The sequence below is a fragment of the Gigantopelta aegis genome, chromosome 8 (assembly GCF_016097555.1).
Source record: "Gigantopelta aegis isolate Gae_Host chromosome 8, Gae_host_genome, whole genome shotgun sequence".
In the NCBI taxonomy this organism is placed as follows: Eukaryota; Metazoa; Mollusca; class Gastropoda; order Neomphalida; family Peltospiridae; genus Gigantopelta; species Gigantopelta aegis.
This window is the reverse complement of record NC_054706.1, coordinates 69,080,122-69,102,364: the sequence shown is the minus strand read 5'-3', so window position 1 is coordinate 69,102,364 and position 22,243 is coordinate 69,080,122. Positions and strand designations below refer to the sequence as shown.

Genomic DNA, 22,243 nt, shown 5'->3' with positions numbered 1-22,243 from the left:
GACTATAATTCAAAACCAGTTTAACAAAAACATGCAGCAATGGAGCTGTCAGATGATACAATTTATGGGGCAATCTTAATATTTTCGATAATTTTTGGTGTTTTTATTAAATCTGTAAAGGGGTTAGAGCAAAAAAAATACTTATCTAGTTCAGTGGGCCTTGTAACGATTTTATTAATATGTCGTATACACACAATCCATTCAGTTGTGACGGTTGTTGGAAGTTGTGTCATTTTAAAACTCACGTCATTCAGGTAAGGTCTAAAGTTCGTCTGTATAATTTTCAAATATGTTTTACTGGAAAGTGTTTCCGTAAACACATTAAAACAGTGTCATATTGAATACTTTTTATTTAGCTTGTTTACTAACCTGTATAATCATCATAATGGGCATGATCTAATATCTATATGATCGGTTTTAGTAACTTGGGGCGCTTGCTTGTTCATTGAAATAAACCTCTTGCGTGTATCCTGGAGTAATCAATACTGATAATAGTCATGCACCTGAGAACAAACAGTAAAGTAAACGTGTAACCGAAAAGAAATAAAACAAATATTATTTACTTAAATAGTTGGTCCTTTGCCATATATAACCAATATTTGTGATTAATATCTACTGCCAAAATCATTTGCCAGAGCATTTAAAAAAAAAAATAGAACCCACTTTTGTCAGACTATGTAAAATGTAATGAATAATCGTGCACTTCATTCTTGTTACATGTTCGGCAATTTTTATCTTTGGACCCTTATATTTAGTAAATAAAACTGACTTTTGAGTTTTCATTTATGGAAAAAAACATTTGATGTAAATCACTTAACAAAATGTTTTTCATTTTAGACATTCTGTTAATTGACCAGGACGTGTTTTATCATTTGTTGATAAATGTGACATCATTGGTTTACGCATGCTCACTAGTTTTAGAAAAAAATTGACATGCAGAATTATTGATTATTCTATAATATATTCCAGTATTTATTTTAAAGGCGCTCTGTCATGGATGGTTGACCTAATTATTGACCCAACACAGTATTATATGACAATATATATACATTTGAGTTGTACCTAAATGTACTTTATTGAACCATCTACATAACCAGTATATTCCACTTAATATTGATATTTTATAAAAATAATTAAATTATGTCAACGGTCCATAATTCAGAGAAAAATAACGTGTATTTGGAGAGCAGAGGTGTGACATATTATTTTGAGTCACGTGATGGGCATCCCCCGAATAACCGCAGTGTCAAAACGATTTACCAAGCTTGTATAATGACAACACTTTACTGTCCTCTGTGACATAGGGTAAATAGAAAAAAATAACAATGTTTATATACGATGTGACTATATATACGACGGCCATGTATATAGCCTCCGCTAACGAGAGCTGGCTATATTCACAGCAAAAATGTATATAGGTGATAAATAAGTATTTGATTGATCCATATTACTGAACCATCTGGAACAGGAGGAATACATACTAAGTACTGTACAAACAGTGCATTTTCTGAACGGGATGGGGGTTGGGGGGGGTACATGAATCGTAATATTGCCCCTACAGTACTGACAAAAAATTTATAATAAATAAATAAATAAAAATTACAAATTATCAGCTGCTGACGTAGATTATCTGAAAGAAAGTAATTGCGGACAGTATACAAACTAACAACAGGGCTTGAACTTAATAAGTTTTCTCTGATTGCAATTCTGAGGTTTTTTAAAGTGCTGTGCCAGACCATACACTAAAATTTCAAATTCCACAATTAAATGCTTTCTTAATTCATTGCAATAATATTTTACACCGATATGTAAATCAATAATTACGAAAATGCCCCATAAAAGTATTAAAACATCACTCCAGTAGAACACTGCCGGAAACGACCGAGTAAAATTCTCGGTAAAAACATTTGCCTGTAAATAGCCGTGACGTCACGAAGGGAACGCGCTTCACAAAAACCTACCACGAGATGACTTCCAGCGCAAGCGAAAGTGGGGCCGACAGCGACTGCCAAGCTTGATTATGCCATTCTTCTTTCGATGATGAATAGTGTAGTAATGACGACTGGACTAATATTTGTGCAACACAACAAATAATGCCTTATCAGTTTGAACCTGGAACATCTTCCGACGAACCACCGGCCTGACAGATGACGATGAAAATGGTCGTGGAGACAGCTTACCACTAATTTACAACTTTCATTCTTGTTATGTTCTTTAGCTTTTTGTGCGAATTATTTTGCTACACTGTATGTTCTAATACTTGTGATGTAGTAGAAAAAACGATAAATAACTCTTGAATTCTACGAGTCAAGTGGACCCGATATCGGTAATTTTAAGAAATAAACAAAAACGACTTTTAGTCCGTCCCATCCCTCTATGAAGATGTTTTTTTTTTGTGTGTGAATAATTTCAGTTTAGTTTGACGTAAAAAAAAAAGAAAGAAGTAAAAGTGTTTTGGAAATAACAAAACAATACTATTTTTTTTGTGTGCAGTTGTGAAAACAGTCTGCTCAGAAATAAATAACTTATAGCACATTCCATAGTATGAAAAAAGGTTTTCTCTGTGGGAGGTATAGTAAAATTAATTTAATGTATTTATAGTCTGTTTTACAGGGAACGCCTTTTTTCATACTATGGAATTTACAAGTCATTTATTTCTGAGCCGATTGTTTTCTGAGATGCATACAAAATTAGCTTTTTTTCTTTTTTTTTCTTTTTACAAAAAAACACTACATTTTTGTAGGATGGGACGGACTAGGCTATAGATACAAGTTTACTTGCCTGTACTTTGTTTTAATGTTCTCGAACTGTAAAGAAAAATCTCACAAATGAACGAGATGCAAACGACAACAAATCGGATCTCGGTGATTGCACGAACCGTGCATGAGAAAACAAACTGACCGGAGTTGAAAGCATAACGCAATTTGGGACATTACGATATGCACCCCAAGGTCGTTTCGGTGTGGATGGCGTCGGCTTGTTGTCATTTGTTTTGTGTCGCACAAAAATTGTTGGTACGGCATCTTTTTTTAAAAGCCATAACACCTGGTATTCCCATATCTCGCTTAAGCCGACAAGCCAGTTCGGACGAATCGAAACTAAAGTGTCTGCTGTCGCAACGGTCTCCGGCATTTTCTTCCTGTCCAGTATTTCCACGTTGTTTTAATCAAATTCACACACAGCTTTTTCACAGCAACATTACTAGGAAATGCGTGAAGACTAAATTTATCGGCTTTTGTATTGCTACAGCCGCCAACAACACGCCGTTTAACCATAATAAACACAAAAGAAGCAATGAACAATGGCGCTGACTATCGAAAGGAGTTCCCTTCGTGACGTCACGGATCAAATCTTACGGAAATTCCCGAAACGAATTCAACTGGTTCTGTTTTTCAGGGGAATATTTTTAAATGGAAAATATACCGGTATATAATTTTTTTACATTTTTTTTCTTTTTTTCTAATCATATTAAATAATATCTTGATTGATATAGCTCAATACATCATACATCTGGCACAGCACTTTAAAAGTAAATTTTACCGCAAATAAATATGACTAAAAGGTTATTTGCTGTATTTAGTCATATTTCAAATGCACAAAATTGCAACAATTACAACAAGAACAATAGTGTATTATTATTATTTATTATTATTATAAAACATGCGACAATGGGTCCCTGTACTGTTTTGTTTGTTTGTCTGGGTTTTTTGTTTCCTCTGCTAAATTCCATGCACACGTGCCTAATAATAATAATAATAATAAATGGTGAGCTCATGTTTCGACTGTTTATTATTTTATTTCAGAGTATTCGCAGTTATTTTCGTCATGAAATAATATATATATTTTTTATTATTTTATGATATAGCCGGCCCTCATTTGCCAAGTCTCTGTACACGGCGGTCGTTAATATAAAATTCTAAAAATACATTATACGGTTGTCGTATATACAGTCTCATCACTACATGTACGAGTCTGTTTTGCCGTATTTTTACAACTTTTCACAAGAAGACTTCCAAATTTTAAGAATGAAGCATGTCTTGGAATTCCCTCGATTGTAGTTCAATTAAAATGTTTTGGTATTTTTTGGTGTGTACTGTTTACTAATAATTTGTGTTTTTTCTTTCAGATGGTGTCACGTGGTGATGTTTGTATGGTGCTTTGGTTATCTGGCCTTCTTCCGGACGGTGCATTGGTTTGGTCTGCCGATGCCCAACCCTCTATCCAATGCAGTCCAGCTTTTACTCACACTTCGCGTAATTATGTTACTCATGCTTTTTTAATAAGTACAATATATACATTTACATTAAAAAAAATTTTTTTTTAATAAAGATCGATAATGTTTAAATTTTTGTATACTTTTATACTCTATAGTATTTTATTATTTTGATGTCACACTCATCAATCTTTCGTTATGAATGAAAGAAAGTCTTAGAGTAATTAACTATTTAAGGCTAACCTTACATTATTGGTTAACAGGAAAAGTGTATATTACTTAAACTGAAACAATATAAAAATACTTACAGGGGCCTATCTCTAACATTGAAAAATATATGCCATCCATGTATGTAGTTCTTTTTGTTACAATAATTTAAGATTTTAAAAAGATATATAAAAAAAAATCATAGTTATGTAACTTGGAAACATACATTTCTTTTATTCTATTCATCGTTTAACTTTAGATGGTAGGTTTGGCATTTGAGATTCATGACAGTCGAAAGATGGAACAAGATCATGACAACAGTGAGAAGACCGATCGAGTGCTCATTCAGAAATATGTCCACATTAAGCCTTCTGATTCAGACATTGTGTGTTACGCATATTGTTACATTGGAATACTTACAGGTTTGTATCCCATAATATTCACATGGACCACATTAGCAATGTTCTTCAACTTTTTTCTGCCTATGAAGTAAGTACATTAATCTTGCTCAGTTCCTTTTAACAAAAACATTTGAGTGAAACAAGCACATTTTAATGTAAGTGACAACATATAACAGAGTTAAAAATATGGTAGCAACACATACATGTAGGCTACTCTTGCCAGTTAGTATCAACAAATAAACTGATGCTTATGAATCTGGATAGAACTAACTATTTACAAGTTTGTTCTACTTAATTGTTGAAACATTTTCAGTACAACTAATTTACAATGGTACTAACATTTAAACAGCTTTTTCAATATTGTCTGATTTTAGCCTAAATTTGTCATTTCTGACTCTAGAATAAGGGTCATTTAATGAAACAATTCTTTAGCTTAAAATAACTATTTTTGATGTTTTACTGTAGGTCCATATTACAAGTATCGAACCTATTACGACTGGCTGGACAACTCTGCAACTGATCAGATAGCGACTTGGCGGCCATTTCTGTCCAAAGTGAAGCCGGTTCCTGTCGTCATATTTTGTTTCTACTTTGTCACACGTTTCTTCAGCATTCAAGTAAATATTTTTTATTTGAAGAGTTCATTTCCAAAATAATATATATACAGTCAACTCCACTTATTTGCACACCGGTTTATAGCATAATTCGGTTAATCGACTATTTTCACCCAACACGGAACCATTTGCCCTTATAACACTACAAAACATCCGGTTAATTGCACAGACTACAGCCTATATATCGGTTATTTGCACATATAAATAACGATTTATATTTTTTTGGTGCTAAATTAATGTCACAAATGACTGAGAATGTCTATCAAACTTTGGCAAAAAAACTCAAATAAATCACCGATTAATCTGTTTTGTTTGAGCTCACTGTGTGGTAAGCCGACTGTAAGTGTAATCGCTGTTTACAGAGTCGACGTGTGACATGCAAATGAGATGGTGTGCACGTTACTACTGGTGAATCACAATACCCGACTACAAGATTTAAGAATGGCATAATTAAGTTGAATAAACCTAAGACCTAATGTTTTGTTTGCAATATATTGCTGTTAATCAGAGGCTATCTCAATAACAAGTAACTCTCCGACTATTATTTTTAGAAGTACCGCCTGTGCGCTTGTACGCATGCGCACTCAACTATTGAGGCCCTATTCGATTGACGTGTTCAGGGCAATCATTGTTCTGTATCAATTATTACGTTATGTTGAGAAGCCTTGTTAATAATTAAAAGATTACAGATCAATCGTCCTAGGCGGTTATGTTTTTAATAAATGTGACCGAGAAAGGGTTGTTGTTCACTTATTCATTAGATGCAGTGTACGCTATATCTGTTAAACGCAAAAGAAACGATTTATCACTTGCTTCCCGGAAAATGTAGCGGAAAAAAAAAGACTGGTGGGGGAGGTCGTCAAAAAAACAAACATAACAAAGACCGTTATTTATGGATCGTCCCTAAGTTTCTGCTATATTGTTAGACACCAATCAGTCGGACCTCACCATGAAGGTCAGTCAATTGTGTTAGAACGGTCATGCATGCAATGCAGACTGCTGGAACTGATAACGACTCACTAGCCGAGCTTAACTTTAATTGCTTAACAATAGCAAAAGTCATTATTTGGGGATCACAAATAATATCAAAGCTTGCCGTATCTTTTGGGATGGAAAGAACACCATACCAGCAAATGCATACAAGTTCACGTAATTCTATTCGGTCAATCAACAGCCCGGTAATTCCGGAAACTGACGTCATTTTGTAAACACGTGCACCGATGAAACGTGAACTTTTTGATGGTTCTGTTGTTTCAAGTTTATCTCATTAACTACATGGCTAATACACTTTGTTTACACTAGTGGATGGTCAGTGGGGTTTTTTTTTAATGCACAAAGTTTGTGTTTTATAGAAAACGACGCCAGTTTGTGTTTTTAGAAAACGACGCCCAGTGACGGACGTTGTTGGTTTTTTAGAAAATGATTTCTGGTCTGGCAGATTAAAACAAAAACGCCATGCTAATTATATATATCGATAGATATATTTTTTTACATTTATATATATCCAACTGCATGTGACATGTGTTAACTGTAATAGTTCCGGTATGAAGTACCGCATTATGCTAGACTGTCTCCCATGCCACTTTGTAGTTGGATGGCTGTTACAAAGTGAAAGTCGGTACTCTATCGGTTAATCGACTAACCCGGTTAATTGCACAAAATCGAGCAGCACCGAGGGTATGCAAATAAGCGGGTTTGACTGTATATAATAAATATATATCAATTCCCATATTTTGGTGGTGCAATGTGTTTCTGTGTTTCTTGTGATATATTATGCAACATTATGTAATAGCAAAATCATGTTTTCTCAGATGACATCAATTAATATATTGTGTTTTGAAAATAAACTCTTCATTTGTTACTCTTAATCAGCAATCTTGTAGTTTCCTGGGGTAAGATTGTTCCAATCAAGATTGATTCTCACATTTGATATTGTGAAAAATTTGTATGTGTATGCATGTTTCATGAAACTTGTTCCCATCATGAATGTTAGTAGTTGTTCTGCGACTGTTTTCCTCACATGTATAACTGCTGGAAATTATTTAACACTGACAGTATTTCAAAATCTTAGGTCACCGGAAGTCAGTTTACATGAGTTTTACTTACATGTAGGTAATCGATTACTTGGTTACATGAATATAGTTCTTGTAACTGACCTACTTAATCCTTAATTACTTGAACTATGGTTCTGTGCTACTTGGGTTGTTCAAAAACAAACTGATTTTTACTTTTATTACTGATATATATGGTACTTTTAATTTTAGAATGTAATTGTTCACCACATAACCGATTGACGGTTCTCGTGATTTTAACCGACACGCGAACATAACGATGGTTTTCATGAAATATTGTGCCCTGAGCCTAATGTAGTTATAGAATATTTCTTTCTTAACACTGGTATCACCGTCCTTGCTATATTCACTGATGTACAAAATTGTGATGATTTTTGTTTTCAGTATGTGGACACGAATGATTTTGCACATGAACCATTCTGGTTCCGTCTGTTCTACATGGTTCCCATGTTTATTATGTTCCGCACTCGCCTCTACTCAGCATGGATTTTGTCGGAATGTATGTCAATCACTGCAGCACTTGGAGCCTACCCAATCAAATCAAAGCCAAAGTGTGGAACTGGTCCAACAGATCTTCAAGCTCTTGATGACATGTGGGTATAGTTAAGTCAGATTGTGAAATGGTAGAATTGTAGAACCACGAATGCTGTTGTTGTAGTGCAGTGGCCATTGTCAATATAGTTAGCTTATTTCATTTTAACTTATTTTTTCATGCTTATATCCAATTAAGCTTTAAGCACACTGTTCTGGGCACACACCTCAACTATCTGGGCTGTCTATCCAGTACAGTGGGTTAGTCGTTAGTTGGTGAGTGGTTAGTGAGAGAGAAGAGGGTGCAGTGGCTTTAAGAACTCGCTCTGGGATGGAGCCAGTACGGAGCTGCGAACCCTGTACCTACCAGTCTGTAGTCCGATGGCTTAAGCACTGTGCCACCGAGGCCAGTAGTTAGCTAAGTGAAATTGTAGATCCAGATAAGCTTTTGTTGTAGTGCAGTAGCCATTGTCGGTATAGTTAGTTTAAGTGAAATTGTAGAACCAGGTAAGCTGTTGTAGTGCAGTGGCCATTGTCGGAGAATGTGTAAATTTATATTTGTGCAGATAGCTCCTCAAAAACTGCCATTTCAAACAAAATTATGTTCTATGTGGTATATTATCATGATGTTGAAGGTATAAATTCATTCAGATTTATACACATCTTCACTTTGTAGTGCAGGTTTATTAAAAATTAAACCATTTTGACATTGCAATACTAGTATCTTCTTTGTTATAGTTGCAGCCTTCTAATTGCACTAAAATGTGTTGAGTGCGTCGTTAAATAAAAACATTTCCTTCCTTCTAACTGCACAACCAAGCCTTATAACAGCTAATAATTAACAAATTTCATTCACATATTTAGAAGGTCTTTCATATTAAAATGAAATATATATTTTTTTAAATGCTGTATTGTTTTGCCACTGGTGCATGTTGTGTGCTTGTGAAAGCAGCTCAAGTCTTAACTCTGCATATTTTTCTCTTTAGAAAATGATCATGTGCTTTGAATCTTAAAATGTGAATTGGTAAGTGTGTTCGAGCACATAAATTGCCATATTTTTAATACAAATACAGAAAAACCCAGTCTTCAGACAAGACTGTAGAGTATGATTTTGAGACGGTTCACAACTTGAATATCTATGGCTGTGAGCTGGCACCCACCACACGAGAGGGACTCAGGAGTTGGAACATGACAGTACAATACTGGTTAGCTGCGAACGTCCATCACAGAATACCAAAATCACTCAAAGCATTCCGGTTAGTGTAAATGATTTTTTAACATGTATCACATATCAGTTAGTCTACTGTAACTTTGCAATCAACATTTTAAAATTTAATTTTTTAGCATTCTGTTAAGATAACCCTATTAAACCTTACATTTTTTGGTTACAATAAGACTTAAGTCACGCAATAGATATGTTTGCTAATAGAGTGGTTGCCATAGGCAATGGATTCAGCAAAATGGGCATTAACTTTCAGCCATTCTGTTGACATCCTTGTATCACTGTTCCAGTGATTGTTTTAAATAACTTTATTACATAGCCTAATGTAACATATTGTATGTGGTTGTATCATTAGTATATAGGCTTACGTGGACATTTTAACATAAATACTTTGCAATTTGAAAATATTGCGAGTTCTACACTGTAATTACAATTAGTGCTTATAATTAATGGTTTAATAATCACCAAGAAAATACATGTACATGTGATTAAATTTGTAATTAGTCTAGTTAATGTTGTCTTAATAATTATAACGTTTTAAGTTCCGTTGTTTTTCTAGAGTGTTGATCACTATGAGCGTCAGTGCATTTTGGCACGGCATCCACCCTGGCTACTACCTCAGTTTTCTCACCGTTCCTCCGATACTGATGGCTGAGGAAGCCATGACGAATGCATTCCGCAAGGGGGCATCTGAGAAGCAACAGAAATTATTCGACTTCGGCTGTTGGTTTTTCAAGATGCGTGGATTTGACTATATGTGCATGGGTTTTCTGTTGCTAAGTTACAAATCGACAATCAAATATTGGATGTCAATCTATTTCCTAGGACATATAGTCATAGTCATGTTTCTTATCATTGGAAATGCTGCACGCTATTTATGGCCAAAAAGAACGAAATTGGACAAGAAAGATTAGTGCAGTAATATGAAGTGTCAAATAGCTTTTAATAAAACTATTATCTTTGTTATGTAGTAAATAGAAAGGCACTTCTTGGCCAATAGTGGTTGCATTGTTTATAACTGCTAATGTACGTTTTATGTCATTGAATTAGAGAATATTTGACTGTTTTTGGTGATGGAATACATCAACACTACGCACTCCAAGATAATAAGATAGAGTCCTTGAAGCTGTCTCAACAAATTTGGTGTAATCTGGATTTCAATGTAGACTGGCAGCACCACATTAAGTCCATTCAGTGAAAATAGCTTGGCTAAAATCATCCAAATTCAGCACTGTTGTGCGCAGAGGTAGAGTGTGCAGTCTGCAGCATGCAGTTTCTAGGTGTGTTTTGTTTCCCCACTAAATATATTGAACAAAAAGAAAATTTGCTTTGAGCCGGGGAGGTTTTGACATGTGCCTGACTGTATATCTGTGCATTTCATCAGTAACTCTTGAATCTGGTTTTAGAATTCACTGTATGTGTCTTTCTACATGTATGCTTGTTAGCTTATCCTGTAGTAGGTCTGATGTGGACAGTACATCCAGAAGCCATGTATAAAGCCTTAAAATTTTATTTAAAACGTAAAACAAACCTACGGTCGACGATAACGTCTCTTTTGGCACTCTTGCTTTGGCTTTGTACACAATAAATATAACATATCTTACCATAATTTCACTTAAAATTCATATTTCGGAAAAATAGAATATTTTCATTGCAAGTTTTTCTTCAAATGGTCCATTGCATTTAATTTAATATGTTCAAACAAAAACATTTTAATAGCAATTTTGCATTGGAACTTTTTCAGCATTATTGAATGGAAACGTCAAGCACCAAGTTTATTGTTATTGTAAGATGTAAAGTGACGTCATTCATATTCAGAATTAGCTATATATTACAATGCTTCACCACATTAAATTTAAAAAAAAAGGTTTACTTACCATGACCGGTCAAAATGGTTTCGAGAGCAATTTACTTGTCGGTATGTTTTTATTTTTCATAATTTTAGACAAAATATTAAAAGTTTTAAAAGATGAAATATAAAAAGCACCATTTGTCAAATATATCATATAAAATGTTTTTACCACTAAGTATGTTATATTTATTGTGTACGAAGCCAAAACAAGGGTGCGAAAAGTGAAGTCGTCAACCTTAATTTTATCTCAAAACCAGCATACTGCAGTGAAGTAATTTTTTAAATTTATACAAAATATATCAAAAGTTTCTGAATTATGTATTATATCAAAATGTATCCAGCATATCAAAAGCTGTGGTACCTGTGTGAACATGCATATACAAGACATTGTGCAAGGAGTAAGCTACTTAATATATGTCAGTGAACAAAGTCAGTATTTTCTGAAACAATCTAGATCAGGTATGACAAATTAATTTACTTTGTTTGACAGCTGGTAGCTATTGATTAAACATTCCTTTCCTTTAGAGGCCCGTGGTTATGAAAATTAGTTTGAGACTTGGCTCAGTAATCATGCAATGATGTAGAACTTAAACTGAATGACATTGAGTCTTGCATCTTAACACACTGGTCAAAAGAAACAGTTTTTACCTAACACAGAGCATTCCTCATCAAAATTAATTCCATTTTTGTTGGGAATTGTTGAAAGCAAACTTTACATTAAAAATTTTTTGCTGTCAACTACATGTATTTAAATATTTTGTATTTTACTTTTGATGTTTTCTAAAACTGTTGCATATTAAACAATTTGTTAAAACACTGCCTGCTTCAGATAGTAAATGATGCCCAGTGTTGTTTACTATCAGTGATATTTTCTGGGCTTCATATTAAAGGTTTTACAGGACATAATGTGATAAAGTTCCAAATTTGAACACTGCACACAGCTTTTTATGACTGAAATTGTTCAAGTTTGTAATAATATCTTATTACTTATTTTAAATATTGTGACAAACTAAACAAATATTCATTTTCCCTGTGGTTTCTCCTCCCCCCCCCCCCCCCCCCCCCCCACTTTCCTCCCTGCATAGAAATATATATGTAGAACAAAGGCCTCATAATGTTGTTAGGCATCTGCATTTTATAATCTTGACAACATGTAGGCAAGTATTTCTTGGCTATATAATTATATTATAACTTTGTGTTGTATGTTATGCATTGAATGCAGTAAAAGTTATTCATATTCAACACACCGACAAATTTGCAGGGTGTTTGCAGTAGTAAATGTGTTAATAAAAGAATTAATAATGACACTCGACACATTTTTATTGGAGATATGGCATTGGACATATAGTTAAAGACCACATAGTGAGAGAGGGGAAACCCACTGCTACTATTAATTAAATAATCAATAATAGCTATATACTAACACTATCCAGCCGCTTGCAGAATTTACACTGTACAATTCCGCCGATCCCGTCAATGGTTGGAACGACAGAATTATTCTGCCCTTTATTGGATAAATTGCCAATAACGCTAAAATTAACTCTTTAAAATAATAAAATATATTATTTTAGCTAACTATACTTAATTTTACATATTTTATAACTTTTAGAAGACATTTCTCGTTCTTTAAAAACACATAAATACATAATCAGCTAAAAATAGCACTTTACCTTTGCACGGTGAATGTCGTCTGCAAAACAGCTGTTTATAACGGGAAGTATTTCAGAACAAGGCTCTGGCACCATTTTAGTATAACATATATGTTACGAGCTACTATTGCTAATCTTCGATCTTATTTCCACTTAGAAACTCCTAACTTCTGTCATACGGTAATAAATACCTCCATTAATGCTAAACAAATGTCGTATAAATTGTGAATAATTCAACTTGCCACTGAAATAAGTGTAAACAAACGTTCTTGTTTGATTCTATTAAAGGTGCATTATCTTCCAATACGAACGTCAACAATAATGCAGATATTATTTATAAAATACACCACTGGTAACGTCACATATCCTTACACTATTTCATGGGCTACACTTTTCGATCAGCAGCAAGGGGTCTTTCATATGCATCATACCACAGACAGGATAGTACATATCATGGCTTTTGGGAAGCAACTCAAATGGGCCCAAGCCTGCTTACACATCAGCACTTGTTAATGAAGTATGCAACGCATTTTTATAGGTTTATATGAACCTAGCATTATGTGTATTTTAGTCAAGACTTTGAAGTATGATCATATCCCATTTAATCCATATATAATTAAGGACTAATGTAATCACATCCTGCAAATCCACCAGTTATAGTTGCATACATTCTAATCACCTTGTTTTGTGTTATTAACATCTTTCTGGTTTCTGAATAAAATGATGAAAATAATTTTGAAAGAAATCATATGAACAAGTTAACAGAGAAAGAATTGGTGTCAATCAAGTCTTGTGAATCACTTTATTTTTTAATAAATATTGTTTGAACATTTTTATGTTTTCCATGATTAATCAATAGGGAAAAGCATGTTTGTCTTCAGATTCAGAGTACTCCAATCTTGTTCATTTGTTTCTTTACAAGCAAGGTCCTCAATATCAATTTTGTGTGATGAAACGGCTTCCCATGTATAGCATTTCCCAGGCCTTGACAATAATCAAATATGGGAATTGCATGTTATTTTGGCATAAATATACCTAACAGGATGTCCGAAGATATATTCAGGTTTGTTTTTAAATCGGATGATTAATCTGGTAATTTTAGTTTCCTGGAAATGAGTCTTATTGCATGTATATAATAGTACCGGGGTATGTAGTCTCGATAAACCCAGTAGCTTGAAATCATGCACAAAGCAATGATTTGACTCCTGTTCAGTGTTCTTGATGTTTACAGTTCAATGTTTTTTAAACAGGGATTAATATAATAATATGTAAAGTCTTCAGCATGATGATTGCTTTCATAATGAAAACTGTCAGTGTAGCTGGAATGGAACCAGTAGGCCAAATGATGGTTCTAATGCTCAAGTTCATTTCTGTGCACTGAGAGGCAATACAAATGATCTAGAAAATGGCTACATTAGGTGTTCTTGCACTTGAGCTGGGCCTGGTTAACCTCTGGACTCTGGCATCTTTGGTCCCTGTTTCCATTCACAAGCCAGAATAATAAAGACTTTTTCAGAATTTCGACAGTTTTAAATCAGACTCCCTCACCAGAAGGGTGAGATAACTCCTGAATAACAAGGTGAAGTAACTCGTTCTGTTCCGTAGTTAGGTTCGGCCACAAGTCAATCTGAAGACTTTGTAGACTCTCAACATCACGTGACTGGCAAGCCATCTGAAAAAAAAAAATAATCATCACAACTCTTCAAAAACTTTACAGGTTAGTGTGAAGAAGAGCAGGAGAGATCATTCACCTTTCCTGACGAACATTAATCTTTCTATAATGCAGACACAATTATTATGAAACAAACCTACAATGCAATAGAAATAAAATTCAACCAATAAATTAACTGGTCAACTTACCACAACTGACTGAAGTAACAGGAACAGATCTTCTCCCAAGTACTGCACTGAAAATGACAACAATAATGATCAAGTTATTTCATAAACTGTATAATACTGGACAAAACATTTTAGACATATTAAATTCAAGCTAATTCAGCCGACATTAACAATTTTGGTGCACGAGTTTTAAATATTACCAACCAGTGCCCCATGATTGGTATATCAAACACTGTGGTATGTGCTGCCATGTCTGTGGAAAAGTATATATAAAAATCACTTGTTGCTAAATTGGAAAACCAGTGCATTATCAACAGCTGACAATTAAATAAATCAATGTGCTCTAGTGATGTTAAACAAAACTCTAACTTGTTTGCCTATTGAGAATGGAAATGTCCCTATTTTGACCTAGTATCATCTTACAGATCCCGTGTTAAGTATATTCACCTGTTGAGTTGTCCTCCGTGGTTTCCCAGGCATACGTCTCCAGTGTCTGAGCATGCTCTGGGCGAATACGCTGGGGTGTGGGCTGAAATAAATATAATATAATATAATATAAATAAATACATTAGGGTCACTTGGGTTATATAAATTTACTCATTGTTTATAATACAAGCATTTGTATCAGTTTTATGAATTAAAATTGACCATGTGAATGTAATGACTTGAAAACAAGCCCACTGGTAAATTATAGACGATTAAAATAATCCAAGATGAAGATAATACACAAATATAATTTAGTAATTAACTAAGCACCATTTTACTGAAACATCTATTTAATATGTGTATTCAGTTTTTACAAACCTTTCCATGTCAAAACTGAATAAAGAAGAGAAGAAAAAAACATTGCCTAAGAATTAACAGCCATAAAAGAAATCTAAAATATTCGTGTGATATAAGGTATTCTGGTTTTATGTTGGGAACAATTAATCATTACAAATCATTTCAAGGACAGAAACAAATTTAATATATAATCTCCATCTTCCTCGCACACCCATACAGAACAATCACCCAGCACTTACTTGTAACAACATGAGCAACAAAACCCTGGTGACCTCACACCGTGCCAGGATATCACAGTACGCTCCGATTGGCTTGCCTGTAGCCGAGGACCCTGTAAAATACAACAGCTTTAAACTGGTCTGCAGTCAATGTATTTTATAATAAATTAGCTAAAAGTTTTAGTTTTTTTCCCCCATGTTTAACAAATCTTCCTTTTCTTGTTTTCTTTGGTTAAGCAAAATTTAATTTGTTTACTTTTAGCAATTTGTTTTGGTTTATAGACACTTCTTGCTAAGTGCCATTGGTAATTTAAATAATAACCAGAGGGTGGAACAAATTATCTAACATACAACAAACCATGGCATCGTCTATCAACTCCATTTCAGTAAAATCATAGATTGCATACACACAGAAACAAATATAAATTCTTAGGGCAGATTTATTTTTTGAATTGGATATAACACAAGTTGTAAGAGTTGTAGAAGTTAGCAGACTTGAATCAAAGAATTGAAATTGTTGATGGATATATTATTGCATCTGTGAAGAAATGCAAACACAATCAAATAATCGTCCAGCTCAGTTGATAGAATTCAGTCATTGGTGGGTATATTATAGCATCTGTGAAGAACCGCACTGTGTAATAAGGACTATACAAACCTCCTCGTTCCTGAGCTAAGTAAGCCATTTCTGTTAACACTGTCAGTGCTCCCTCATAGTCTTCTGTAACAAAAAAAAAAGAGTTTGTTTTGTTTAACAACACCACTAGAGCACACTGATTCATTAATCATCAGTTATTGGATGTCAAACACTTGGTAATTTGACATATAGTCTTAGAAAGGAAACCTGTTACATTTTTTCATTAGTAGCAAGGAATCTTTTATATGGACCATCCCATAGACAGGATAGCACATACCAAGGCCTTTAATGTACCAGTCGTGGTGGACTGGCTGGAGCGAGAAATAGGGATCAATCCCAGACTGACCACACATCAAGTGAACGCTTTACCACTGTTCTGCCACTCTTCTGTAACAATTCAAAGAAATACGACTTTTAAAAATCAAATAATATAAATATTTTTCCATATCTTTTCTATTGCTTTGAGGTTAATTTGACGAGTGTATTTTTACTGTTGTATACCCATCATAGTTTCTGTTAGTATACCCAAACCAATCGCCAAAATGACATTATCATGATTGGATGCTTATATTTTAATTTCATTAAAGTATTTTTTGTTAAGTTCTATAATTACCTCATATTCTTTAAGTCCATAAAAACTTTGTAATAAAATGTTAATGCTTGTAAGTAAACCTGATAACAGTATTCTCAGTCATGTTTAAATAGCAGTGATTATCAAATGTACACAAGACCTCAATATGTTTAACACCACCTTTAGCTGGAACTAGAAAAGTCGGAGGAGGGGGAATTATAATAAATAAATATATAAATATAAATAAATAAATACAATTACAAAGCAACAACCAAACTTCTGAATCAGTTGAACAGTATCCTTTTTGTGTAACTGGAGAAGGCCCTCTGTTATTCCTGAATTGCAAACACAATCACCCAGCACTTACACCCCGATTCTCTTTATTTACTACTCCTTTAATTATTTTAGTCCATGTATGACCTTCAGATCTGGTTAAACCCCAAGGCATATCAAAATCGTGAACACGATACAAACTTGTTTCTATTTTACACTGAGCGACCACGCCGAGTGCCTCCAGACAATCAAGTGGGCTCTGTGACTGTAACTCTGTGGCGCGCTGGAAATGTCCAATAGCTTCTCCCGGCTTGTTCAGACTCTGAAAATATATTTAAAACAATACTTCATTTGAAGGGAAAACATGTTTCCTGTAATTTTGTTGGTTCCATTTCGGGTTTATCTCTGAAAGAAGATTAATCCGATTCAGCAATATTGTGATACTAATGATTTTAGAGAGAGACTATAACATTCATATCAAATTAAGTTTTTAAACTTTCATTTGGGGATTGGATCAACATTTTTAATACATTTTATATGATGTAAAATGAGGCACTAATATTACGATGACCCAGTAAAATGAAATAAAAGTATTTTGATGCCTGGAAACCATGAAGCAAATAGAGATTTTTTAAAAAACACCCATACAACAGCCCCCCCCCCCCCCCCCAAAAAAAAAAATCTCTCTTTTTTTTAAAATAACTAAGTTTAACTTACATGTCCATGTGCAGTAGTTAAATCTATTAACAGTACCTACCTTGAGAGCATACCCTAACTCCAGACTCAAACTTGCAGCCATCGCCACCTGCTTGTTTTCAACATGAACCTTCAAAGAGCAAGAATAAACATTTTAGAGAAATTATCTACATAAACATCAGCACACGATTAAAAGGTTTGGTACACATCACATAATTCCCCATGAACTGACTTAATATGTTATGACCTTTCCAGCCTGTAAATGACATCTGCAAAATTGCATGTTTTTCTAAAAATTTCCCTGACCTGTATGAAACTCTATTTGTATTTATTACCCATATGGGCTCAAATATACGGGTAATATTTTTTCGATCTCTGCACAGTGTGCAGATTGCTTCTACAGCCACTGATTGGCTGGCTTAAAAATCACGACATTTGGTTGGTTGCTTGCCATGGCCAGAACTTCACTTTCATTTATATAATGTTTCCATTCGTGAGTCAGATTACACATACGTTATACGATCTACAAAGATTTACAAAAACAAATGGACTCGTTTCTTTCGTAAACAAGAAATGGTATATTTTCACAAGCAGCAGCTTTAGTTATATATAAAAATAATTATTTTCAAATGCAAATACAGTTGTATTATTTTGTAGTGTAAACATTTAGCTGTAAAAAGAACGCTGTTATGCTATGACGTCACTTACAGTACGTCATGTAATGCGCATAACATCATATGATGTAATGGCTGATGGTTTTGTTGTAGACTGCAGAGGAATTTTTACATTAAAAATCAGTTAAAATTGACAATGGGCAATAAAGAGAATAACCAACTCGCTACGAGGAGTTACGATTTATCTGTCCCTTGTGAATGAATGTTGCAAAACTTTCACCAAAGGCTTGGGTTTACAACATTCATTCACTCGGGACAGATAATTCATAATTCCTCGTAGGTCGTTAGTTATTCTCTAAATATTCATGTATTTAAAGAAGTCAGTTTACCCGAATAGCATGGCTATAGCAGTTGATGGATGCTGTAAGGTGTTCCTCGAACCCTGGACACTTGATGGAACAATCTGCGAGCTCTGCTTCCATGAAGTTCCGTGCAGCATCAGTGAGAGCCTGAGCTTCTCCTGGGCCATTGGCAAGTGTGTGCTCACATCTGATGGAGAAAAACAACACTTGTTTGAAAATATCTAGACACAGTTTTAAAGACAATATACGCTATTATTAAAATATTACACAGACATTTTATTGCAACCTTTTGACCATTGTTACACATTTCTTACAACTGATTTTGGAAAAAAACTAATTGCATTTGGTGGCCCTGTTATTTAAGGTTAAAATGCAGTTTATATGAAACAAGGGGTCAAGACATATCCCAGGGGTACAAAGTTCTCACCTGATGTGCGATTAGTCTAGGATAGACCCCCCTCAGTGGGCACATTGGGCTATTGCCATTGTATACATACAAGCATTGATCAGTATGATGAACAGTATGAGTGATAACAGACTATTAGTGTATCTGCCAACTAGTAATAATGGGAACTGTAAACTTGATAAATGTGTTGTAACCCATAGGTTAATTATCAACCATGTATTTTGAGGCAACTTGTACATGGGTTACCAGACACTATGCTTTTTCGATGTCTGAAAAAAGGACATTGTGAGTCTCATACGAAGTCTAAATTTTGATATTAATTTCTCAAAATGTTCCCATTTATTGCCACATTAAAATATGAGAAGCTAAAATTGCCTGCCAATCCACCATATGAATTTCAAGCATTGATCAGTCTTTTTTCCCTCCATTTCTAAACAAATTCACAAGTTGACACTAAAATGTACAACAAAACATGAGACAGTCACTATTTAAATTTACCATTACTTACCATGCCTGGGCTAGACTGTCACTATTTAAATTTACCATTATTACCTACTGTGCCTGGGCTAGATGGTCACTATTAAAATTTACCATTACCTACCATGCCTGGGCTAGACTGTCACTATTTACATTTACCATTATTACCTACCATGCCTGGGCTAGACAGTCACTATTTAAATTTACAATTACCTACCATGCCTGGGCTAGACTGTCACTATTTAAATTTACAATTACCTACCATGCCTGGGCTAGACAGTCACTATTTAAATTTACCATTATTACCTACCGTGCCTGGGCTAGACTGTCACTATTTAAATTTACCATTATTACCTACCATGCCTGGGCTAGACTGTCACTATTTAAATTTACCATTATTACCTACCGTGCCTGGGCTAGACTGTCACTATTTAAATTTACCATTATTACCTACCATGCCTGGGCTAGACTGTCACTATTTACATTTACCATTATTACCTACCATGCCTGGGCTAGACAGTCACTATTTAAATTTACCATTATTATGTACCGTGCCTGGGCTAGACTGTCACTATTTACATTTACCATTATTACCTACCATGCCTGGGCTAGACAGTCACTATTTACATTTACCATTATTACCTACCGTGCCTGGGCTAGACTGTCACTATTTACATTTACCATTATTACCTACCATGCCTGGGCTAGACAGTCACTATTTAAATTTACAATTACCTACCATGCCTGGGCTAGACTGTCACTATTTAAATTTACCATTATTACCTACTGTGCCTGGGCTACATGGTCACTATTTAAATTTACCATTATTACCTACCGTGCCTGGGCTAGACTGTCACTATTTAAATTTACCATTATTACCTACCGTGCCTGGGCCAGACAACAAAAGCCAGCATACTGTGGACATTCTTGTTGACGCAGAGACTTTGCCAAACTTGCTGAAATATACAAAATACAAATAACACACTCTAAAAAAGAATAGCACATATTATTTTACATTCAACTGTATGGTACCAAAGTTTGTTGCTAACAGCTTAATTGGCTTGTTAACTTGTAATGGAATAACCAATGACAACTTGCAGGTACTAAACTACTAAACAAATTAATATACTGTCTTCAGGGAAGAACCAAATGTTTGTTAATATATAACCTGCTAATATTAAATCAGTTATTACATGTATACAGAAAGGCAGGTGCAAACAGATATCTCCAGCTGGAGATGAGTAGCCTGCAGGCACCACATAAAATTAATATTTCAAATTATCATAGCCGTTTCTTGAAAAGGTACTGGCAATAAACAAATTTCATTAGGTGGCTGTAAGTTTTTTCTCTTAAATCTAAAATTAATAATAACTCTTCATTGGACAATAGGTAACTAGAAACTGATTTTTACATGCCTCTATCCACTAGGGTTGAGGCATATCTCCCCCAGCGGTTTGACCCAGGGGAGAAAACAATATGTAAGCATACGTGTATATCTATATGATCGTATGATTCACAAGAACATCAATGTCTCTAAATTCTTACCAAAGTGTTCACTGCCTTCTGATACATTAGGTTTCTTCAGAAATCGCCTAATAAACAAAAGTCAACATTTAGACATTTTGAAAATAAAAATCTATATACATGTATATGTATGTACAGCTTACTTGTCAAATAAAGTTTGCTTGGTTCAACTACACCATAAGAGCACAATGATTTATTAATCATCAGCTACTGAATGTCAAACATTCAATTATTCTGATAGACCAGTCGTTGACTACTGGTTTCCAATGTACGTCATTTAAATGAAATGAAAATTAATTAATCAATGACACTCATTGGAAATGGGAAGCAGCAAGAGATGATGGCATGAAACACTTGCTATCTTCAGATATTATCAGACAGGTGGGTGAATTAAAACAGTATAAACTGTTAGGGGTTGGGTGGGGTGGGGTTGGGTGGGGGGGGGGGTAGGTAGTAATGTTTACTGGACTATACTTTAATGTATCACTAAATAGCAATTTAGATTTGTGAGTGCTACTAAAAGAGTGTGGATGATCTATTCTAAATAGTTAAACAATATATTAAAAGATTGTCGAAAATGCACCTTTATGCTTTAATTTCTAAAGGTTTAACAGATTGGAGAAGTTTACTGAATAACCACAAAAATTCGCTGGATAAGTCGATTTGGAATAGTTGACCTGAACAGACCAGTCGATTAGGATATGTGTACTATAATTATGTGGCAATTGACACAACTTACTTTCGTAGTTTGTTTGTTACTGCTCTGTATTTTGATAAAATGTCATAATCTTTCTCCATTTTGCCGTCCGTCCAAGGGGAGCAACTCTTTGTGATGCATACTTACCAAAAAAGTTAAGCCGTTCAACAACTGATTAAAAAAAATAATAAAATAAATAAATAAATACTAAATTCCTTAATTATTTTTTAATTAATAAATTAATTTTTAATAAAATAAATTAATTGATAAACTATAAACCAAGAAACATATTATTCTATAATTTAATGTTAACTAGCTCAAATCACCTCCAGCCCAAGTGCACGGGGCACATTAAGGCAATATTTTTCTTAACACCACACTTAAT

The 22,243-nt window shown here is 34.3% G+C and overlaps 2 protein-coding genes across 2 annotated transcripts; one reads left to right on the top strand and one right to left on the bottom strand.

Annotated features, from left to right (window-relative positions):
• The first annotated feature begins 39 nt into the window (after window positions 1–39).
• On the top strand, window positions 40–13,593 carry LOC121378290 (lysophospholipid acyltransferase 7-like). Its single transcript, XM_041506392.1, has 7 exons — window positions 40–254; window positions 4,127–4,253; window positions 4,680–4,842; window positions 5,287–5,438; window positions 7,892–8,100; window positions 9,112–9,294; window positions 9,820–13,593. The coding sequence occupies exons 1-7, from the start codon at window positions 40–42 to the stop codon at window positions 10,172–10,174; spliced, it is 1,404 nt and encodes a 467-aa protein (XP_041362326.1). The 3' UTR covers window positions 10,175–13,593.
• On the bottom strand, window positions 13,545–22,009 carry LOC121378291 (40-kDa huntingtin-associated protein-like). Its single transcript, XM_041506393.1, has 11 exons — window positions 21,901–22,009; window positions 21,183–21,229; window positions 20,521–20,593; window positions 18,782–18,941; window positions 17,840–17,908; window positions 17,284–17,404; window positions 16,260–16,322; window positions 15,623–15,714; window positions 15,048–15,129; window positions 14,622–14,668; window positions 13,545–14,433 (listed from the first exon to the last, which is right to left on the bottom strand). The coding sequence occupies exons 1-11, from the start codon at window positions 21,957–21,959 to the stop codon at window positions 14,296–14,298; spliced, it is 951 nt and encodes a 316-aa protein (XP_041362327.1). The 5' UTR covers window positions 21,960–22,009; the 3' UTR covers window positions 13,545–14,295.
• Window positions 22,010–22,243: the final 234 nt, after the last annotated feature.

Coding starts and splice junctions, on each gene's coding strand:
- LOC121378291 (XM_041506393.1), bottom strand. CDS start 21,959: ATGGAGAAAGATTATGACATTTTATCAAAATACAGAGCAGTAACAAAC. Junction 17,909..18,781: donor GCTATAGCCATGCTATTCGG/GTAAACTGACTT, acceptor TGCTCTTTGAAG/GTTCATGTTGAAAACAAGCA. Junction 17,405..17,839: donor AGTTAGGGTATGCTCTCAAG/GTAGGTACTGTT, acceptor ATATATTTTCAG/AGTCTGAACAAGCCGGGAGA.
- LOC121378290 (XM_041506392.1), top strand. CDS start 40: ATGGAGCTGTCAGATGATACAATTTATGGGGCAATCTTAATATTTTCG. Junction 4,254..4,679: donor AGCTTTTACTCACACTTCGC/GTAATTATGTTA, acceptor GTTTAACTTTAG/ATGGTAGGTTTGGCATTTGA. Junction 5,439..7,891: donor CACGTTTCTTCAGCATTCAA/GTAAATATTTTT, acceptor TTTTGTTTTCAG/TATGTGGACACGAATGATTT.